At 42.7% G+C, this 17421-nt stretch overlaps 1 protein-coding gene across 1 annotated transcript in view; it reads right to left on the bottom strand.

Annotated features, from left to right (window-relative positions):
• Positions 1 to 1061: 1061 nt before the first annotated feature.
• Positions 1062 to 17421, bottom strand: part of SRD5A2 (steroid 5 alpha-reductase 2) — a 48730-nt gene continuing 32370 nt past the window's right edge. Inside the window, exons 3-5 of the mRNA XM_027554953.1 lie at positions 10771 to 10872; positions 9118 to 9268; positions 1062 to 3318 (exon numbers count right to left, since the gene is read on the bottom strand). Coding sequence (XP_027410754.1) covers positions 3252 to 3318; positions 9118 to 9268; positions 10771 to 10872 — 320 coding nt within the window. The 3' untranslated portion in view covers positions 1062 to 3251. The remainder of the gene's footprint in view (positions 3319 to 9117; positions 9269 to 10770; positions 10873 to 17421) is intronic.

A 17421-nucleotide genomic window follows, 5' to 3' on the forward strand; every position in this document is an offset into this window, starting at 1 on the left:
CAGCAAGAGCAAGAGAGTAGCTGGTTAACTAAGCCAGTCATATTTTAGCCCTGATTTGAAAAGAAAAAACACTCCACCTAAAATAACCATATTTTTGTTGCACTTCAGTGTTAGAAGAAAAGGGAAATATGTTTAGGGATGAGCATACCTTCAGACTTTTATTGTATTCCTTCTGCATGCATATCCTAGACCTAAACAGAGAAATTGAGTTGAAAACAATAGCCCTAGAGCACTGAGAATACCTCGGTTATCAAGAGAATATTTAAAATTACATGAAGTTGGGACTTCCCTGGGGGTCCAGTGATTAAGACTTCACCTCCCAATGCGGGGGGTGCTAGTTCAAGTCCTGGTCAGGGAGCTAAGAGCCAACATGCCTTGCAGCCACAAAAATCAAAGCATGAGAAACAGTGACAACTGCAACAACAAAACCAAAGCATAAACTGCTGCTGCTGCTGCTAAGTTGCTTCAGTCGTGTCCGACTCTGTGCGACCCCAGAGAGGGCAGCCCACCAAGCTCCCCCGTCCCTGGGATTCTCCAGGCAAGAACACTGGAGTGGGTTGCCATTTCCTTCTCCAATGCATGAAAGTGAAAAGTGAAAGTGCAGTCGCTCAGTCGTGTCCGACTCTTAGCGACCCCATGGACTGCAGCCCACCAGGCTCCTCTGTCCATGGGACTCTCCAGGCAAGAGTACTGGAGTGGGGTGCCATTAATATTGTAATAAATTCAATAAAGACTTTAAAAATGGTCCACATCAAAAGAAAATCTAAAAACAAAATTATATGAAGTTTATTCTACCCTATATTTAAATTAAGAAATCATGATAAATTGTAATTATAAGAGTTCCTTAAATTTCAAACATGTGAGTTAGACCTAAGTATAATAAATCAGAGTTGTCCTAAATAAAATTCTAAAGAACACCCTCTAGTGGCAAGAACATGAAACTGCAGTTTTGTCCTGAGATTGCACACACTGAGCAAATAATAGTTATCATTTATTGAGCATTTATTACAAATCAAGGGCTGGTCTGGGTATTATATATAGTAATAAGATAAAGGATCTCATAAAGGCAGTTTTAAGTGTCACAGAGAGAACCGGAAGTCATTTCACAGAGGCCAACCTACACCTTAAGGTTGATTTCACCGAGTGTGGTTTCCCTACTCCTCTGTGTATTCCTGAACACTTGGAGGGGCATCCAGCCTTAGTACATTCTCCTGCACCTTTATTGCACCTGCTTGGAGTTCTAAGCTGTGGTTGACAAGCTCTATAAGTCATATTTCTCTTTTATTTTCAGCTCAGGACCCTGAATTTCAAATTGGCAAAATAGAGAAGGAAAAAAAGGAAGCAACACTCAGGGGGAAAAAAAAACCCACAGAATAAAAGGGAACAAACACAGCTCAACACTTAATGAAAATCTTTATAAGTTTGGGGGTCTTTTAATTTTAAAAATTACTTATCCATAATTCAAGAGTCATTTAAACAGCAAAACATGTATATACATGATTATAACATGTATTTTTCAGTCATATACATCTTCAGATCTTTTGAGTGTATTTTGTCTAGTGAATTTCTGCACTTAACACTACATCTGATGAAACTGGTGCTGACTTCTCAAAGAGATTTGCTAAAGATTACCAATTCTGGACACAAACCTAGACCTACAGAGACAAATATCATCATGCATTCTGATTAGGAGGGTTCAGTCCCTTCCTTAGAGAGCCCAAAGTTTCAGCATCCACTTGAAGGTGACCCCTTCCACTGAGGTTGCAAATTCTTATGTCTACCAGCTGACCAGTCCCAGTCCTTGGCAGGCTCCATAGGCCCAGATTCTCCAATGTTCTAAAAGAAACTGGAAAATGAAGAAACCTCCTAATTTTTAAATTTTCAAGACTTTTAATGTAAAAAGAAAAAGAAAACCAAACTATGTGTAAAACACTGTTGGGGCCAAACAAAGCAGGTTGTCTGCCTAGAGGTGTCCCTCTGGTTGTGAATTCCAGCCTCGTCTCCCAGGACTTCTAAGGACTGAAGTTCAAGGCACCTCTTGGGGATTCCTTCTTGAATAGATCCTGGGGACTGTGGTGCAGAAACTCCAGAAGGGAAGAGATGCTGGGTGCTTCTGAGATGCTTCACCATCACTGTACACGTCTGGTCAGGGGAAACAGCGTGCACTCTAATTCGGTACTTTCCATTGTCTGACACTCATTATTTGGCTATTTCCACCAGTTTCCAGGGCTTCTCTGGTGGCTCAGATAAAGAATCTGCCTGCAATGCAGGAGACCTGGGTTCAGTTCCTGGGTTGAGAAGATCCTCTGGAGAAGGGTATGGCAACCCACTCCAGTATTCTTGCCTGAAGAATCTCCATGGACAGAGTCTGGAGGGCTGTAGTTCATGGGGTCACAAAGAGACACGACTGAGCAACTAAGCACATACACACACCAGTTTCCAAAAACATGAGAGCTTGCAGTCTATATGTAAAATACTTTCTCTCTCCCTCTGTGGTCAACCAGAGTCATCTCTTCTTCTTTGCGGTCATTAAAACCTGACCTTTGATAAAATCCACACCAGTTATCTGTTAGCCTATGTATGATATTTCTAATGGGAACTGTGAAATCTTCAGGAAGACAGAGGCACTAAGACAACACACAAATTTGAAATGGGGTCAATGTATTATTGCATTTTCAGCAGAATGAAGAGAGGGCTCCTCTGCTCAAAGTCTACTTAATCATTTCACATCTTTCATAGTTAACTAAGGAAATGGGAGAGGTGAGTAGGTTTTCATTTGGGAGGAGAATTGCTCTGGGTCTGTGCAGCTTCAGAATTTAAATTGCTGCTAACTTGTATAGGAGTCAAATGTGTACCTTTAATAAATTCTATAAGCAATGCCCTCAACTCTAAGCTTTCTCGACTGCAGAAAGTCTTAACACTGATATAGAGTAGGTATAAAGCCACATGTACTTGGGTCAGTCAAAGAAAAAAACACATAGGAAAGTTTGTACTTTCTAGGAGGAAGAGCTAAGAAGCAGATATCTCTGCATTGAAAGGTGGGGCCTTATTCTTCAACAGGAGAGCAGCACAGAGACCCCCAGGGGGTTGGGAGGAGACAGTAGGGGGCCCATGCAGACTCCTCAGGCCAGCTGCCAGGACACCATGCTACTATTACACATACACAGTAGGACTTTAAAAGTTACAGGTTCAGCAGCTTGATGATTTTCAACAGGATCGTGGGAGCTTTGTTCCCTTGTTCTTTGGTTTCTTTAAAAGATGAATGGAATGAGGGCTCTTCGAGACTTGGGGTAGTCATCAAACATCTTGAGGTAGAATCTAAAAGACAAGAGAGGAATGATTATAAATACAATCAAGCAGCGGTCACTGGTTGAGGTTTGATCTGTTTGAAGTCCCTGTTACAAATCAGCCTGCAATTATTCGGGGCCTGACTCTTCCAGGTGGCCATCTGTCTATTTTCTTCCTCCCTCCAGCATCCTATCTCTTGCAAATGTTGAAGCTTCTCATGTTGGGAAATAAAAAACAATAGCCAGAGACCAGCAGTAGTGGCTGTACCACATGATGAGCGTACCTGATGCCACTGAGTTATATATTTAATATGGTTAAAATGGGAAATTTTGTTATGTATATTTTACCCAGTAAAGAATATATAATAGCCAGAAAGAAGTACTCGATGGATTCAACTGAGGCATACAGGAACCAGAGGTCACAAAGAGCATGGTCAAGGTTAACTGTAGAGAACTGGTCAGGTTTCCAGGTAAAATATCCCTTCACAAGGCCTGGGGGAATGCCAAAAGAAAAAAGAAATGTTACTTTGTATTGTCTATTGAATTGTGTGTCCCCTAAAACATAGGCTGAAGTTCTAACTTCCAGTACCTGAGAAGGTGACCTTATTTTGAAAATAGGGTCATTGCAGATACAATTTGTTAAGATAAGGTCGTACTGGAGCAGGGTGGGCCCTTAATCCAATATGACTGGTGTTCTCACGAGAAGGGGAGAAGACACACAGAGACAGACACACGGTGTGGGGTGGGGGGAAGCCTTGTGAAGACAGAGGCAGGGATGATGGGGATGCAGCTACAAGCCACGAACACCAAGGAATGCCGGCCACTGCCAGAAGCTAGGAAGAGACAAGGAAGGATTCTTCCCTTGAGCCTTCAGAGAGAGTGTAGTCCTCCCACACCTTGATTTCCGACTTCTGCCTCCAGAACTGCGAGAGAATACATTCTGTTCTTTAAGCCACTCAGTTAGTTCCTCTTTGGGCAGTCAAGGGAGACTAATACATCTTGTAAAAACGGCTTTCTCTTTAAGTGACCAGGCTGCTCTCTTAACTAGTTGAAGCTGGTAGCTCTTAAGCTATAATTAAACTGATACACTCTGTTCAAGTATCATAGTTTGAAATGGCAGACAGTGTTGATATGTCACAGGAGGTGGCTGGTTTTCCATGCAGTGATGTGGGGTCTGCTGAGCTGCCTTTCACAAACCCCAATTAGCCTTATAAAAATGACGCCCTCCAGCCTTCCCTCTGAAGCAGTCAACACAGCAGGACAGGGCTTCAGTTTGGATTTTGTTGTTGTACTAGCTAGAACCCTCTGGCAGAACTGTGGCCTCCCCTGACCAGGCCCAGCACAGTCCATACTCATCAGTCTTCTACTGACTGCTGCCCTGTCCTTACAGGATGGGCAACAGACCTACCTGAATGGGGCAGAATTATTTCACTGACCCCCTTCCAGGCTGGGGACCCCACCGGTGCCCTTCTCTACCAAGCCCAGGAGGGGGTAGAAATAAGTCATGAGGAGAGTTGCTGTTTCATTCATTTCTAGACGGTCTCTGCATAAATCCCATTCCAAGGAAAAGAACCCATTCTTAGTTAAGCCTTCAAGACTATGAAATTGATCATTAGCTGGACTAAAATGCCTATACAGGAGCCTAAGTGTTTCCTTCAGGATCCTGATTCCAAGCCTGTTCTCCCTTTGGGCATCCTCCCCACTCCCCACCCCACTATGTGTCCAGGAACAACAGGCTTTCTCTTTCCTCTAGCCCCATTTCATAAAAGGGATCTGAAACTTGTCTTAAAGCCTGATAGCAATTTAGTGTGTATTCCTTTCACTTTCAGTGATACTTAACTTTTTTTCCCCACTCTATTGCAGGTGCATGGATTCGGAGGGAGGTGGAAGCTGGTAAAGCTTTAGGCTAGACCAGTAGGTGAATGCTAAGTCTCTTCAGTCATGTCCAATTCTTTGTGACCCTATGAACTATAGCCTGCCAGGCTCCTCTGTCCACTGTCTCCTGCAGTTCCCAGAATTCCCCAGCAGAGTGTAGTCCTCCAGCAGATGACACAGTCCTGAAAGTGTCCCACACAGGTATCACACTGAATGGATGACCCTATCTTCCCAGGAGAAAAAAACACAGAAAGAATGAAGAGACAGAGCTAAAGCAAAAACACCACCCAGTTGTGGATGTGACTGGTGATGGAAGTAAAGTCCGATGCTGTAAAGAACAACATTGCATAGGAACCTGGAATGTTAGGTCCATGAATCAAGGTAAATTGGAAGTGGTCAAACAGGAGATGGCAAGAGTGAACATTGACAGTTTAGGAATCAGTGAACTAAAATGGACTGGAATGGGTGAATTTAATTCAGATGACCATTATATCTACTACTGTGAGCAAGTATCCCTTAGAAGAAATGGAGTAGCCATCATAGACAACAAAAGAGCCCAAAATGCAGTTCTTGGGTACAGTCTCAAAAATGACAGAATGATCTCTGTTAATTTCCAAGGCAAACCATTCAATATCACAGTAATCCAAGTCTATGCTCCAACAAGCAATGCTGAAGAAGTTGAAGTTGAACGGTTCTATGAAGACCTAAAAGACCTTCTAGAACTAACACCCCCAAAAAGATGTCCTTTTCATTATAGGGGACTGGAATGCAAAAGTAGGAAGTCAAGAAATACCTGGAGTAATAGGCAAATTTGGCCTTGGATTACGGAATGAAGCAGGGCAAAGGCTAACAGAGTTTTGCAACTGAACGCACTGGTCATAGCAAACCCTCTGTTCCAACAGCACAAGAGAAAACTCTACATGTGACCATCACCAGATGGTCAACACCGAAATCAGATTGATTATATTCTTTTCAGCCAAAGATGGAGAAGCTCTATACAGTCAGCAAAAACAAGACCCGGAGCTCACTGTGGCTCAGATCATGAACTCCTTACTGAAAAATTCAGACTTAAATTGAAGAAAGTAGGGAAAACCACTAGACCATTCAGGAATGACCTCAGTCAAATTCCTTATGATTATACAGTAGACGTGACAAATAGATTCAAGGGATTAGATCTGATAGAGTGCCTGAAGAACTACGGGTGGAGGTTTGTGACATTGTACAAAAGGCAGGGATCAAGACCATCCCCAAGAAAAAGAAATGCAAAAAGGCAAAATGGTTGTCTGAGGAGGGCTTACAAATAGCTGAGAAAAGAAAAGAAACTAAAGGCAAAGGAGAAAAGGAAAGATATACCCATCTGAATGCAGAGTTCCAAAGAATAGCAAGGAGAGATTAAAAAAAGCCTTCCTCAGTGATCAGAGGAAAACAGGGGAATGACCAAAGATCTCTTCAAGAAAATTAGAGATACCAAGGGGACATTTCTTGCAAAGATGGGCACAATAAAGGATGGAAATTGTATGGACCTAACAGAAGCAGAAGATATTAAGAAGAGGTGGCAAGAATACACAGAAGAACTATACAAAAAAGATCTTCATGACCCAGATAACCACGATGGTGTGATCACTCACCTAGAGCCAAACATCCTGGAATGTGAAGTCAAGTGGGCCTTAGGAAGCATCACTACGAACAAAGCTAGTGGAGGTGATGGAATTCCAATTGAGCTCTTTCAAATCCTGAAAGATGATACTGTGAAAGTGTTGTACTCAACATGCCAGCAAATTTGGAAAACTCAGCAATGGCCACAGGACTGGAAAAGGTCAGTTTTCATTCCAATCCCAAAGAAAGGCAATGTCAAAGAATGCTCAAACTACCACACAATTGCACTCATGTCACACAATAGCAAAATAATGCCCCAAATTCTTCAAGATAGGCTTCAACAGTACATTAACTGTGAGCTTCCAGATGTTCAAGCTGGATTCCGAAATGGCAGAGGAACCAGAAATCAAATTGCCAACATCCGTTGGATCATCAAAAAAGCAAGAGAGTTCCAGAAAAACATCTACTTCTGCTTTATTGACTATGCCAAAGCCTTTGACTGTGTGGATCACAACAAACTGTGGAAAATTCTCCAAGAGATGGGAACACCAGACCACCTTACCTGCCTCCTGAGAAATCTGTATGCAGGTCAAGAGGCAACAGTTAGAACTGGACATGGAACAACAGACTGGTTCCAAATCAGGAAAGAAGTACATATATTGTCACCCTGCTTATTTAACTTATATGCAGACTACACCATGTGAAATGTCAGGCTGGACAAGGCACAAGCTGGAATCAAGATTGCCAGGAGAAATATCAATAACCTCAGATACTCAGATGACACCACACTTAGATAGAAAGAGAACTAAAGAGGCTCTTGATGAAAGTGAAAGAGGAGAATTAAAAAGTTGGCTTAAAACTCAGCATTCAGAAAACTAAGATCATGGCTTATGGTCCCATCACTTCCTGGCAAATAGATGGGGAAACAATGGAAAACAGTGACAGACTTTATTTTTGGGGGCTCCAAAATCACTGCAGATGATGACTGTAGCCATAAAATTAAAAGACGCTTGCTCCTTGGAAGAAAAGGTATGACCAACCTAGACAGCATATTAAAAAACAGAGACATTATTTTGCCAACAAAGGTTCTTCTAGTCAAAGCTATGGTTTTTCCAGTAGTCATGTATGGATGTGAAAGTTGGACTATAAAGAAAACTGAGCACCAAAGAATTGATGGTTTTGAACTGTGGTGTTGGAGAAGACTCTTGAGAGTCCCTTGGACTACAAGGAGATCCAACCAGTCAATCCTAAAATTCTGAATATTCATTGGAAGGACTGATGCTGAAGATGAACTCCAATACTTTGGCCTGATAGGAAGAACTGACTCATTGGAAAAGACCTGATGCTGGGAAAGATTGAAGGCAGGAGGAGAAGGGGAGAACAGAGGATGAGATGGTTAGATGGCATCACTGACTCGATGGACGTGAGTTTGAGCAAGCTCCGGGAGCTGGTGATAGACAGGGAAGCTGGTGTGTGGCAGTTCATTGGGTCTCAGAGTGGGACACGACTGAGCAACTGAACTGAACTGAACTGATGATCTTCCCAGGAAGCCAGCAATGACCTGGGTTATGATCTATAGAAGGTGGGGGCACGGGAAGGAGGAATAAACCCTGGTATTATGTAGACTCCAAGAAAAGAATTCTGGAGTTTCCAGGGCTCTGTGATTACCTGAACTGTTAGCACCAAACCTAGAAAACTAATACAATTATGTAAAGTTTAAAAATAAAATAAAATTTAAAAAAATAAAATAAAATAAAAAGCGCCCAGCTGGAAAAAAAAAAAAAAAAATAGCAGCCACACTAGGTTCAGAGCTAGTGCTTTTCCCCACTGACTCTCCATCCAAACTGTGCCTCAGAACTGCCTGGGAAGCTCTGGAAAGTGCGACCTGGGGTCCCAGCCATGGAACACACTTAGAGAGTGTGGCCGAGGTGAACTGAAGCACCCCTTGTACCTCCTGACTCTTACCTGTAGCCCACAGCCAAACAGCAGCCATTGCCAGATAAGCCTGATAGGCGGGCACAGGGCCCAGTCAACTACCTCACATGGAAACCAAGTGCTCCTCTCTGGAAAGCCTTCTTCAACAGGCACGTGGCTTCGCGAGTCCCCTCAGTGCCCCTGTCTATGTGGAATTGTGTTTGCTCCTAGGAAGGTAAAAAGTGTCGCTGATGCTGCCACCCAGCTAAATTCCAACTTCAGTGAAAATCTGAGACGTCAGAATTGGCCCATCTGGGTTACTGTGTCAACCTTACCTTGTTAAAAATAAATCTTTTAGGTTTCTAAATCTGAGTCCGTGTTTTAAGAAAAGCCTGTTTGGAGAAGAAAGCCATGTGGATGCTGCCACCTTAATTGAAAAGTTTACCTATGATGATGAAAAGCTCGCAGCCCAAGGAAACAAAGTGAGAAAAATGCAAATGCAAGTGCTGGGAGGGACCAAGAGGCCAGGGCATAGCCGATCCATTCAATGATCTCACCGAGGAAATTGGCTCCAGAAACATACGTGAACAAGCCACCTGCGTGCGGAAGAATCAACAAGTCAGTCCCCTGCGCTCCATTATTGCCATGTGAGAACCCCTCTGCTTTGTTCCAAAACACATAAGGGCACCTAGGTCAAATGCGGGGCTGGAGACCGCCTTCAGAGTCGGGGGAGTTTGGTGCAATCCTCTTGGGGAGCAGGGAAAACAGTGTCGGCCTCCTGTGGCCCTCAGAACATCCTGCTTATATGTCAACCTCACACCCTGGTTACTTGGGAATAGTTAGAACTTCAAATATTCTGCACCTTTATCTCTGAAAATGCACTTGTACTGGTAAGGCTTCCCATCCTAAGTTTTGATGAAGTAAATATGGTTCTCTACATCTTTAAGAACACACAAGTGGCAGGAAATAAACAAATGCTACCCCCTGACTACTCACTAGTTAAGTCTAGTGAGACTTCTTGAAGAGGACACATGTGTTGGTTATGCATGATATGGCTTTATTCGCTAACCTAGGAAGGATCAGCACTCTACATACAAATGATTGTTAATTTCTTGTGTGTCATCTTGACTGGGCCATGTGGTGCCCAGATTCTTGATTGATCATTATTTCTGGGTATGTCCGTGACAGTGTCTGGATCAAATAAACAGTTGAGTCAACAGACTGAGTAAAGCAGATTGTCTCCCCACCCCATGCCCAGCCCCAGATTGAGAAGAGTCAATCCTCTGGAGGCTTGAACAAAACAAAAATTGGCCGAGGGAGAATTCGTTCTCTGGTTTTGAGTTGAACATTGGTTTCCTGCACTCAGACTGGAACTTACACAGAAGCTCTCCTAGTTCTCAGGCCTTGAGAACTAGAAATTACACCACCTATTCTCTGGGGACTCCACCTTGTAGATGGCAGATTCTGGGATTTCTTAACCTCCACAGTCCTGTGAGCCAATTCCTCATAATAAATCTCTTTATTGATCAGTTGTGTGTGTGTGTGTATTTTCAGTCGTGTCCGACTCTTTTGCAACCCCATGACTATAGCCCACCATGGTCCTCTGTCCGTGAGATTTTTCCAGGCAAGAATACTGGAGTAGGTTGCCATTGCCTCGTCAAGGAGGTTGCCATTTCCTCCTTCCAGGCCCAGGGATCAAACCCCTGTCCTCCTGTGTCTCCTGCACTGGCAGGTGGGTTCTTTATCAGTGAACCACCTGGGAAGCCTAATTCAATCGGTTCTGCTTCTCTGGAGAGCCTCATACAGCACATGATAAACTGCAACAAGTGACAGCCTACTTCCTCCTGACCCCAACCCCTCACTCCCCACACTGAGGGTGTCGCGATTGCGAACCTGCCTGGGGGCTCTTCTCTCGCTCTTTCAGGTTCAGACCAGGAACACAAATGTATCGTGGGGCAGGATGGGACATGGAGGAGAAGCCAGGGACCTGCTGGGATAGACTGCATCATCTGTGCCCTCTCTTTTGTTACTCATAGTGAAACTCCTGGGACAGGCTCTCAAGGCAGAGTGAGAATCTGGAGGGCAGGGGAGACGTTACCTTGTGGAATCCTATAGATGATTTCTCCAGGCTTCCTGAGCTGGCGCAATATATAGTCACTGTGAATGTTGATTCCCATTCCCAAAATGAATAAGAAGATACCTTGGCAAAGAAGAGAGGGAGAAGTTAACAATGTGTGCTGTTTTTGGTGTTTTCTCACAATCAAAGTGTTTTGTGGTTTGTTTTTTTGTTTGTTTGTTTAGTTTGGTTGTTTTCTAAAAAATGAAGGGAAGGGCATTTGACCTCAAATTCTAAGAATGCTACTAAAGCAAGAAAGGAGGGAGGGAGCAATGTACCCTGGTCCCAAATTTGAATGAAAGAGCTATGCTGTTTCACAGGCCAAAAGACTGAAAATGCACAGTGTCAGGTGATAGAGATGAGTGAGAGAGGAGAGGGAGCCCTCACCATCATCTGACATTTAAATAAATAAGTACATAAGCAAGTAAATGAATGAATAAATAGCAAGCCTTCAGCTCATTCAAAAACAATCAAACCATGGTCAGCAAACTTAACCACCAATTAAAATCCCTCCTCCTTGACCACCCCCACTCTAGAGGCTAGAAGGCTGAGAAGAGGTCTTGTGACCTAGTTCTGCTGAGACGGTGTAAAGGAAAGCTTTCTGGAGGTTTCCTTGGAACTCTTTTGGTTTTCTGATAAAGGGGGCAGGTGGGACCAGTGCCTCTAGTGCCTCCCTCTTCCTTCGTTGCAGGTGTGATGCCTGGAGCTACAGGAAATGTCTTGCAACCATGTGGTGACTGTCATGAGGACATAAGATAAATATGTTCAGAACAGTGGAGCAGAAAGTGCCTGAGATCTTAGTGACACCAGGAAGCAGCTGAAGGAATGCAGAAACCACCTACCTTTGGACAATCTTGTTATGTGAGAAATATAAATTCTTAATTATTTAAATTACTAAGAGTTGGTTTAAAGCTCAACATTCAGAAAACTAAGATCATGGCATCCGGTCCCATCATTTCATGGAAAATAGATGGGAAAACAGAGGAAACAGTGGCTGACTTTATTTTGGGGGGCTCCAAAATCACTGCAGATGGTGATTGCAGCCATGAAGTTAAAAGATGCTTAATCCTTGGAAGGAAAGTTATGGACAACCTAGACAGCATATTAAAAAGCAGAGACATTACTTTGCTGACAAAGGTCATCTAGTCAAGACTATGGTTTTTCCAGTAGTCATGTATGGATGTGAGAGTTAGACTATAAAGAAAGCTGAACACCAAAGAATTGATGCTTTTGAACTGTGGTGTTGGAGAAGACTCTTGAGAGTCCCTTGGACTGCATGGAGATCCAACCAGTCCATCCTAAAGGAGATCAGTCCTGGGTGTTCATTGGAAGGACTGATGTTGAAGCTGAAACTCCAATCCTTTGGCCACCTGATGTGAAGAACTGACTCATTTGAAAAGACCTTGATGCTGGGAAAGATTGAGGGCAGGAGGAGAAGAGGACGACAGAGGATGAGATGGTTGGATGGCATCACCGACTCAATGGACATGAGTCTGGGTAAACTCCAGGAGTTGGTGATGGACAGGGAAGCCTAGCATGCTGCAGTTCATGATGTCAGAAAGAGTCTGACATGACTGAGCGACTGAACTGAACTGAACTGAAAAGTTTTCTGTGACTTATTGCTCAGAGCAGGAATGACTGATATATCTACTCTTGTGGAAGTAGTTAGAGAGCTTGGCACCTAGCAAACCAATTTTCACACTGCACACTCCTCTTCCACATTCACAGGCACAGAAAAGTCTGAGATGAGGAGAGCCAGGACTCTGTATGCTAGGTCTTATGCCATAGATGCCCAAGCCCGGCTCTCAGCCAAGTGCATGTGTGCTGATCAAATTACAACAGGCAAAAAGCAAGAACAGTTGAATTAAAAGCAGTCACGTCTACTCTCACCTCATTTGCTATGATATGAAGCAATCATTTTTAATCTTGTCTAGTCAAAAGATTATTATCCTGGAGGGAAGGGACACCAGTGGAGGGAGCACCAGGGAATGGGAGAGGGGCGGAATAGCACACACAGCAATGAGAATGCAGGCACCTTCGATGTGATGTCTGTGTGTCCCTGGACAAGTCACTTAACTTCTCTGAGCCTCAGTTTTCTTATCTGTAAAACGTAGAATCTAACAGCACCTATCTTACAAGGATAATATGAGATTCATTCACGTGTTTACTCTTTCATTCATTTATTCAAATAACATTTGCTGAGGTCTTACTATGTACCAAGCACTGTCTTAAACACCAGGGACGTAGTAGTGAGAAAAGCAGTCAAGGTGTCTGTTCTCATAGAGATTACATTTCAGTGGAGAAACACAGAAATGAATTAAAATAATGAAAAAATTTAAATCACATATCACTACAAAGCAGAAAATCAAAGTAGGATGATGAAACAGAGAGTGAATTGGGGTGAAGAGGAGGTGTCTCTACTTTAGATGAGTTCAGTAGGGAAAGCTTTTCTGAAGATTTGGCATCTGCCCTATGATTTGAATAATGAGAATACAAAGATCGGTATTTGCGGGGAGAGCTTTCTGGTAGAGGAACTAACAGATGCAAAGGTCCTAAGGATAGTATAGGTTTAGTATGTCTAAGAAACAGAAGGAAGGTGCTGCAGTTAATGCTTTAAGATAGATGGCAGGAGGTGGGGGATAAGGAGATGAGAATAGGCTGATAATTTCAAAATTTCATTGGGCTCTATGGGCCATGGTGAGAAGTTTGGATTTTTAAGAGCAACAGGAAGCCACTGGCAGGTTTTAAGCAGGGGAGAATAGGATCTGATGTCAGTTTATTACAAAAGAAGTACATATGTCTGTGGAAGATGAAATGCTTATTAGCAAAAATAAGAAAAACAAGACACTTTGTTCCTACCGCCAATAAACACTCTTAGTGTTTATTTTATATCCTTGAGATCTTCATGTTATGTAATACCTCGGCATATTCATATTTTATATCCTTGAGATCTTCATGTTATGTAATACCTCGGCATATTCAGTTTCCTCAATATTCCCAGAACTCTGCTTCTAGCTGGTTTGTGTAAACCAAAGTCCCAAACAGGCACACATCTAACATCTGGTCATTACATCCTTTAAGGACATTTATATCTAGCCCAGATTCCTACCTTTTATTTTTTTTCAGGACACTGACTTCTTGAAAAGACTGAACAGTTCATATCATTTCAGTCACTTAGTCCTGCCGATTCTTTGCAACCCCATAGACTGCAGCACGCCAGGCTCGCCTGTCCATCACAAGGTCCCAGAGCTTGCCCAAACTCAGGTCCATTGAATCGGTGATGCCATCCAACCATCTCATCCTCTGTCATCCCCTTCTCCTCCTGCCTTCAATCTTTCCCAGCATCAGGGTATTCTCCAAGGAGTCAGCTCTTCGCATCAGGTGGCCAAAGTATTGGAGTTTCAGCTTCACCATCAGTCCTTCCAATGAATTTTCAGGACTGATTTTCTTTAGGAAGGACTGGTTGGATCTCCTTATAGTCCAAGGGACACTCAAGAGTCTTCTCCAACACCACAGTTCAAAACCATCAATTCTTTAGTGCTTAACTTTATAATCCAACTCTCACATCCATACATGACTACAGGAAAAACCCTAGATTTGACTAGATGAACATTTGTCAGCAAAGTAATGTCTCTGCTTTTTAATATGCTGTCTAGGTTGGTCATACCTTTTCTTCCAAGGAAAAAGCATCTTTTAATTTTATGGCTACAGTCACCATCTGCAGTGATTTTGGAGCCCAAGAAAGTAAAATCTCTCACTGTTTTCCATTGTTTCCCCATCTATATGCCATGAAGTGATGGGACCATATGCCATGATCTTAGTTTTCTGAATGCTGAGTTTTAAGCCAACTTTTTCACTCTCCTCTTTCACTTTCATCAAGAGGCTATTTAGTTCTTCTTCTCTTTCTGACATAAGGGTGGTGTCATCTATCTGAGGTTATTGATATTTCTCCTGGCAATCTTGATTCCAGCTTGTGCCTTGTCCAGCCTGACATTTCACATGATGTACTCTGCATAAGTTAAATAAGCAGGGTGACAATATACATACTTCTTTGCTGATTTGGAACCAGTCTGCTGTTCCATGTCCAGTTCTAACTGTTGCTTCTTGACCTGCATACAGATTTCTCAGGAGGCAGGTAAGGTGGTCTGGTGTTCCCATCTTTTGAAGAATTTTCCACAGTTTGTTGTAATCCACACAGTCAAAGGCTTTGGCATAATCAATAAAGCAGATGTTCTTCTGGAACTCTCTTGCTTTTTCAATGATCCAACGGATGTTGGCAATTTGATCTCTGGTTCCTCTGCCATTTCTAAATCCAGCTTGAACACCTGGAAGTTCACGGTTCACCTACTGTTGAAGCCTGGCTTGGAGAATTTTGAGCATTACTTTGCTAGCGTGTGACATGAGTGCAATTGTGTGGTAGTTTGAACACTCTTTGGCATTGCCTTTCTTTGGGATTGGAATGAAAACTGACCTTTTCCAGTCCTGTGGCCACTGCTGAGTTTTCCAAATTTGCTGACATATTCAGTGAAGCACTTTCACAGCATCATCTTTTAGGATTTAAAATAGCTCAACTGGAATTCCATCACCTCCACTAGCTTTGTTCATAGTGATGCTTCCTAAGGCCCACTTGACTTCGCATTCCAGAATATCTGGCTCTAGGTGAGTGATCCCACCATCGTGGTTATCTGGGTCATGAAGATCTTTTTTGTATAGTTCTTCTGTGTATTCTTGCCACCTCTTCTTAATATCTTCTGCTTCTGTTAGGTCCATACCATTTCTGTCCTTTATTGTGCCCATCTTTTCATGAAATATCCCCTTAGTATATTTAATTTTCTTGAACAGATCTCTGGTCTTTCCCATTCTATTGTTTTCCTCTATTTCTTTGCAGTGATCACTGAGGAAGGCTTTCTTATCTCTCCTTGCTATTCTTTGGAATTCTACATTCAGATGGGTATATCTTTCCTTTTCTCCTTTGCCTTTAGCTTCTTTTCTTTTCTCAGCTATTTGTAAGGCCTCCTCAGACAACCATTTTGCCTTCTTGCATTTCTTTTTCTTGGGAATGGTCTTGATCCCTGCCTCTTGTACAATGTCACAAACCTCCATCCATAGTTCTTCAGGCAGTCTATCAGACCTAATCCCTTGAATCTATCTGTCACATCCACTGTATAATAAGGTTATGCCTGAATGATCTAGTGGTTTTCCCTACTTTCTTCAATTTAAGTCTGAATTTTTCAGTAAGGAGTTCATGATCTGAGCCACAGTCAGCTCCAGGTCTTGTTTTGCTGACTGTATAGAGCTTCTCCATCTTTGGCTGCAAAGAATATAATCAATCTGATGTTGGCATTGACCATCTGGTGATGTTCACATGTAGAGTTTGCTCTTATGCTGTTGGAAGAGGATGTTTGCTATGACCAGTGCGTTCAGTTGCAAAACTCTGTTAGCCTTAACCCTGCTTCATTTTGTAGTCCAAGGCCAAATTTGCCTATTACTCCAGGTATTTTTTGACTTCCTACTTTTGCATTCCAGTCCCCTATGATGAAAAGGATACTTTTTGGGTGTTAGTTCTAGAAGATCTTGTAGGTCTTCATAGAACCATTCAACTTCAACTTCTTCAGCATTGCTTGTTGGGGCATAGACTTGGATTACTGTGATATTGAATGGTTTGCCTTGGAAACAGAGACATTCTGTTATTTTGAGATTGTATCCAAGAACTGCATTTTGGGCTCTTTTGTCGACTATGATGGCTAGTCCATTTCTTCTAAGGGATTCTTCACAATAGTAGATATAATGGTCAACTGAGTTAAATTCACCCATTCCAGTCCATTTTAGTTCACTGATTCCTAAAATGTCGACATTCACTCTTGCCATCTCCTGTTTGACCACTTCCAATATACCTTGATTCATAGACGTAACATTCCAGGTTCCTATGCAATATTGTTCTTTACAGCATCGGACTTTATTTCCCAACACCAGTCACATCCATAACTGGGCTTTTTTTTTTTTTTTTTTTTTCCACTTTGGCTCCATCTCTTCATTCTTTCTGAAGTTATTTCTCCACTCTTCTCCAGTAGCATATTGGGCACCTACCAACTTCGGGAGTTCATCTTTCAGTGTCCTATCTTTTTACCTTTTTCATACTGTTCATGGAGTTCTCAAGGCAAGAATACTGAAGTGGTTTCGCATTCCCTTCTCCAGTGGGCCACATTTTGTCAGAACTCTCCACCATGACCCATCCATCTTGGGTGACCTTGTAGGGCATGGCTCATAGTTTCATTGAGTTAGACAGGGCTGTTGTCCATGTGATCAGTTTGACTAATTTTCTGTGATATTGGTCTTCATTCTGACTGCCCTCTAATCGATAAGGATAAGAGACTTATGGAAGCTTCCTGATGGGAGAGACTGACTGTGGGGGAAACTGGGTCTCATTCTGATGGGCAGGGCCATGCTCAGTAAATGTTTAATCCAATTTTCCGTTGATGGGTGGGACTCTGTTCCCTACCTGTTGTTTGACCTGAGACCAAACCATGGTGGAGGTAATGGAGATAATGGTGATCTCCTTCAAAAGGTCCCATGCAAGCACTGCCACACTCAGTGCCCCTGATGCTGCAGCAGGCCACCGCTGACCCACATCTC

The sequence above is a fragment of the Bos indicus x Bos taurus genome, chromosome 11 (genome assembly GCF_003369695.1).
Source record: "Bos indicus x Bos taurus breed Angus x Brahman F1 hybrid chromosome 11, Bos_hybrid_MaternalHap_v2.0, whole genome shotgun sequence".
Lineage (NCBI taxonomy): Eukaryota > Metazoa > Chordata > Mammalia > Artiodactyla > Bovidae > Bos > Bos indicus x Bos taurus.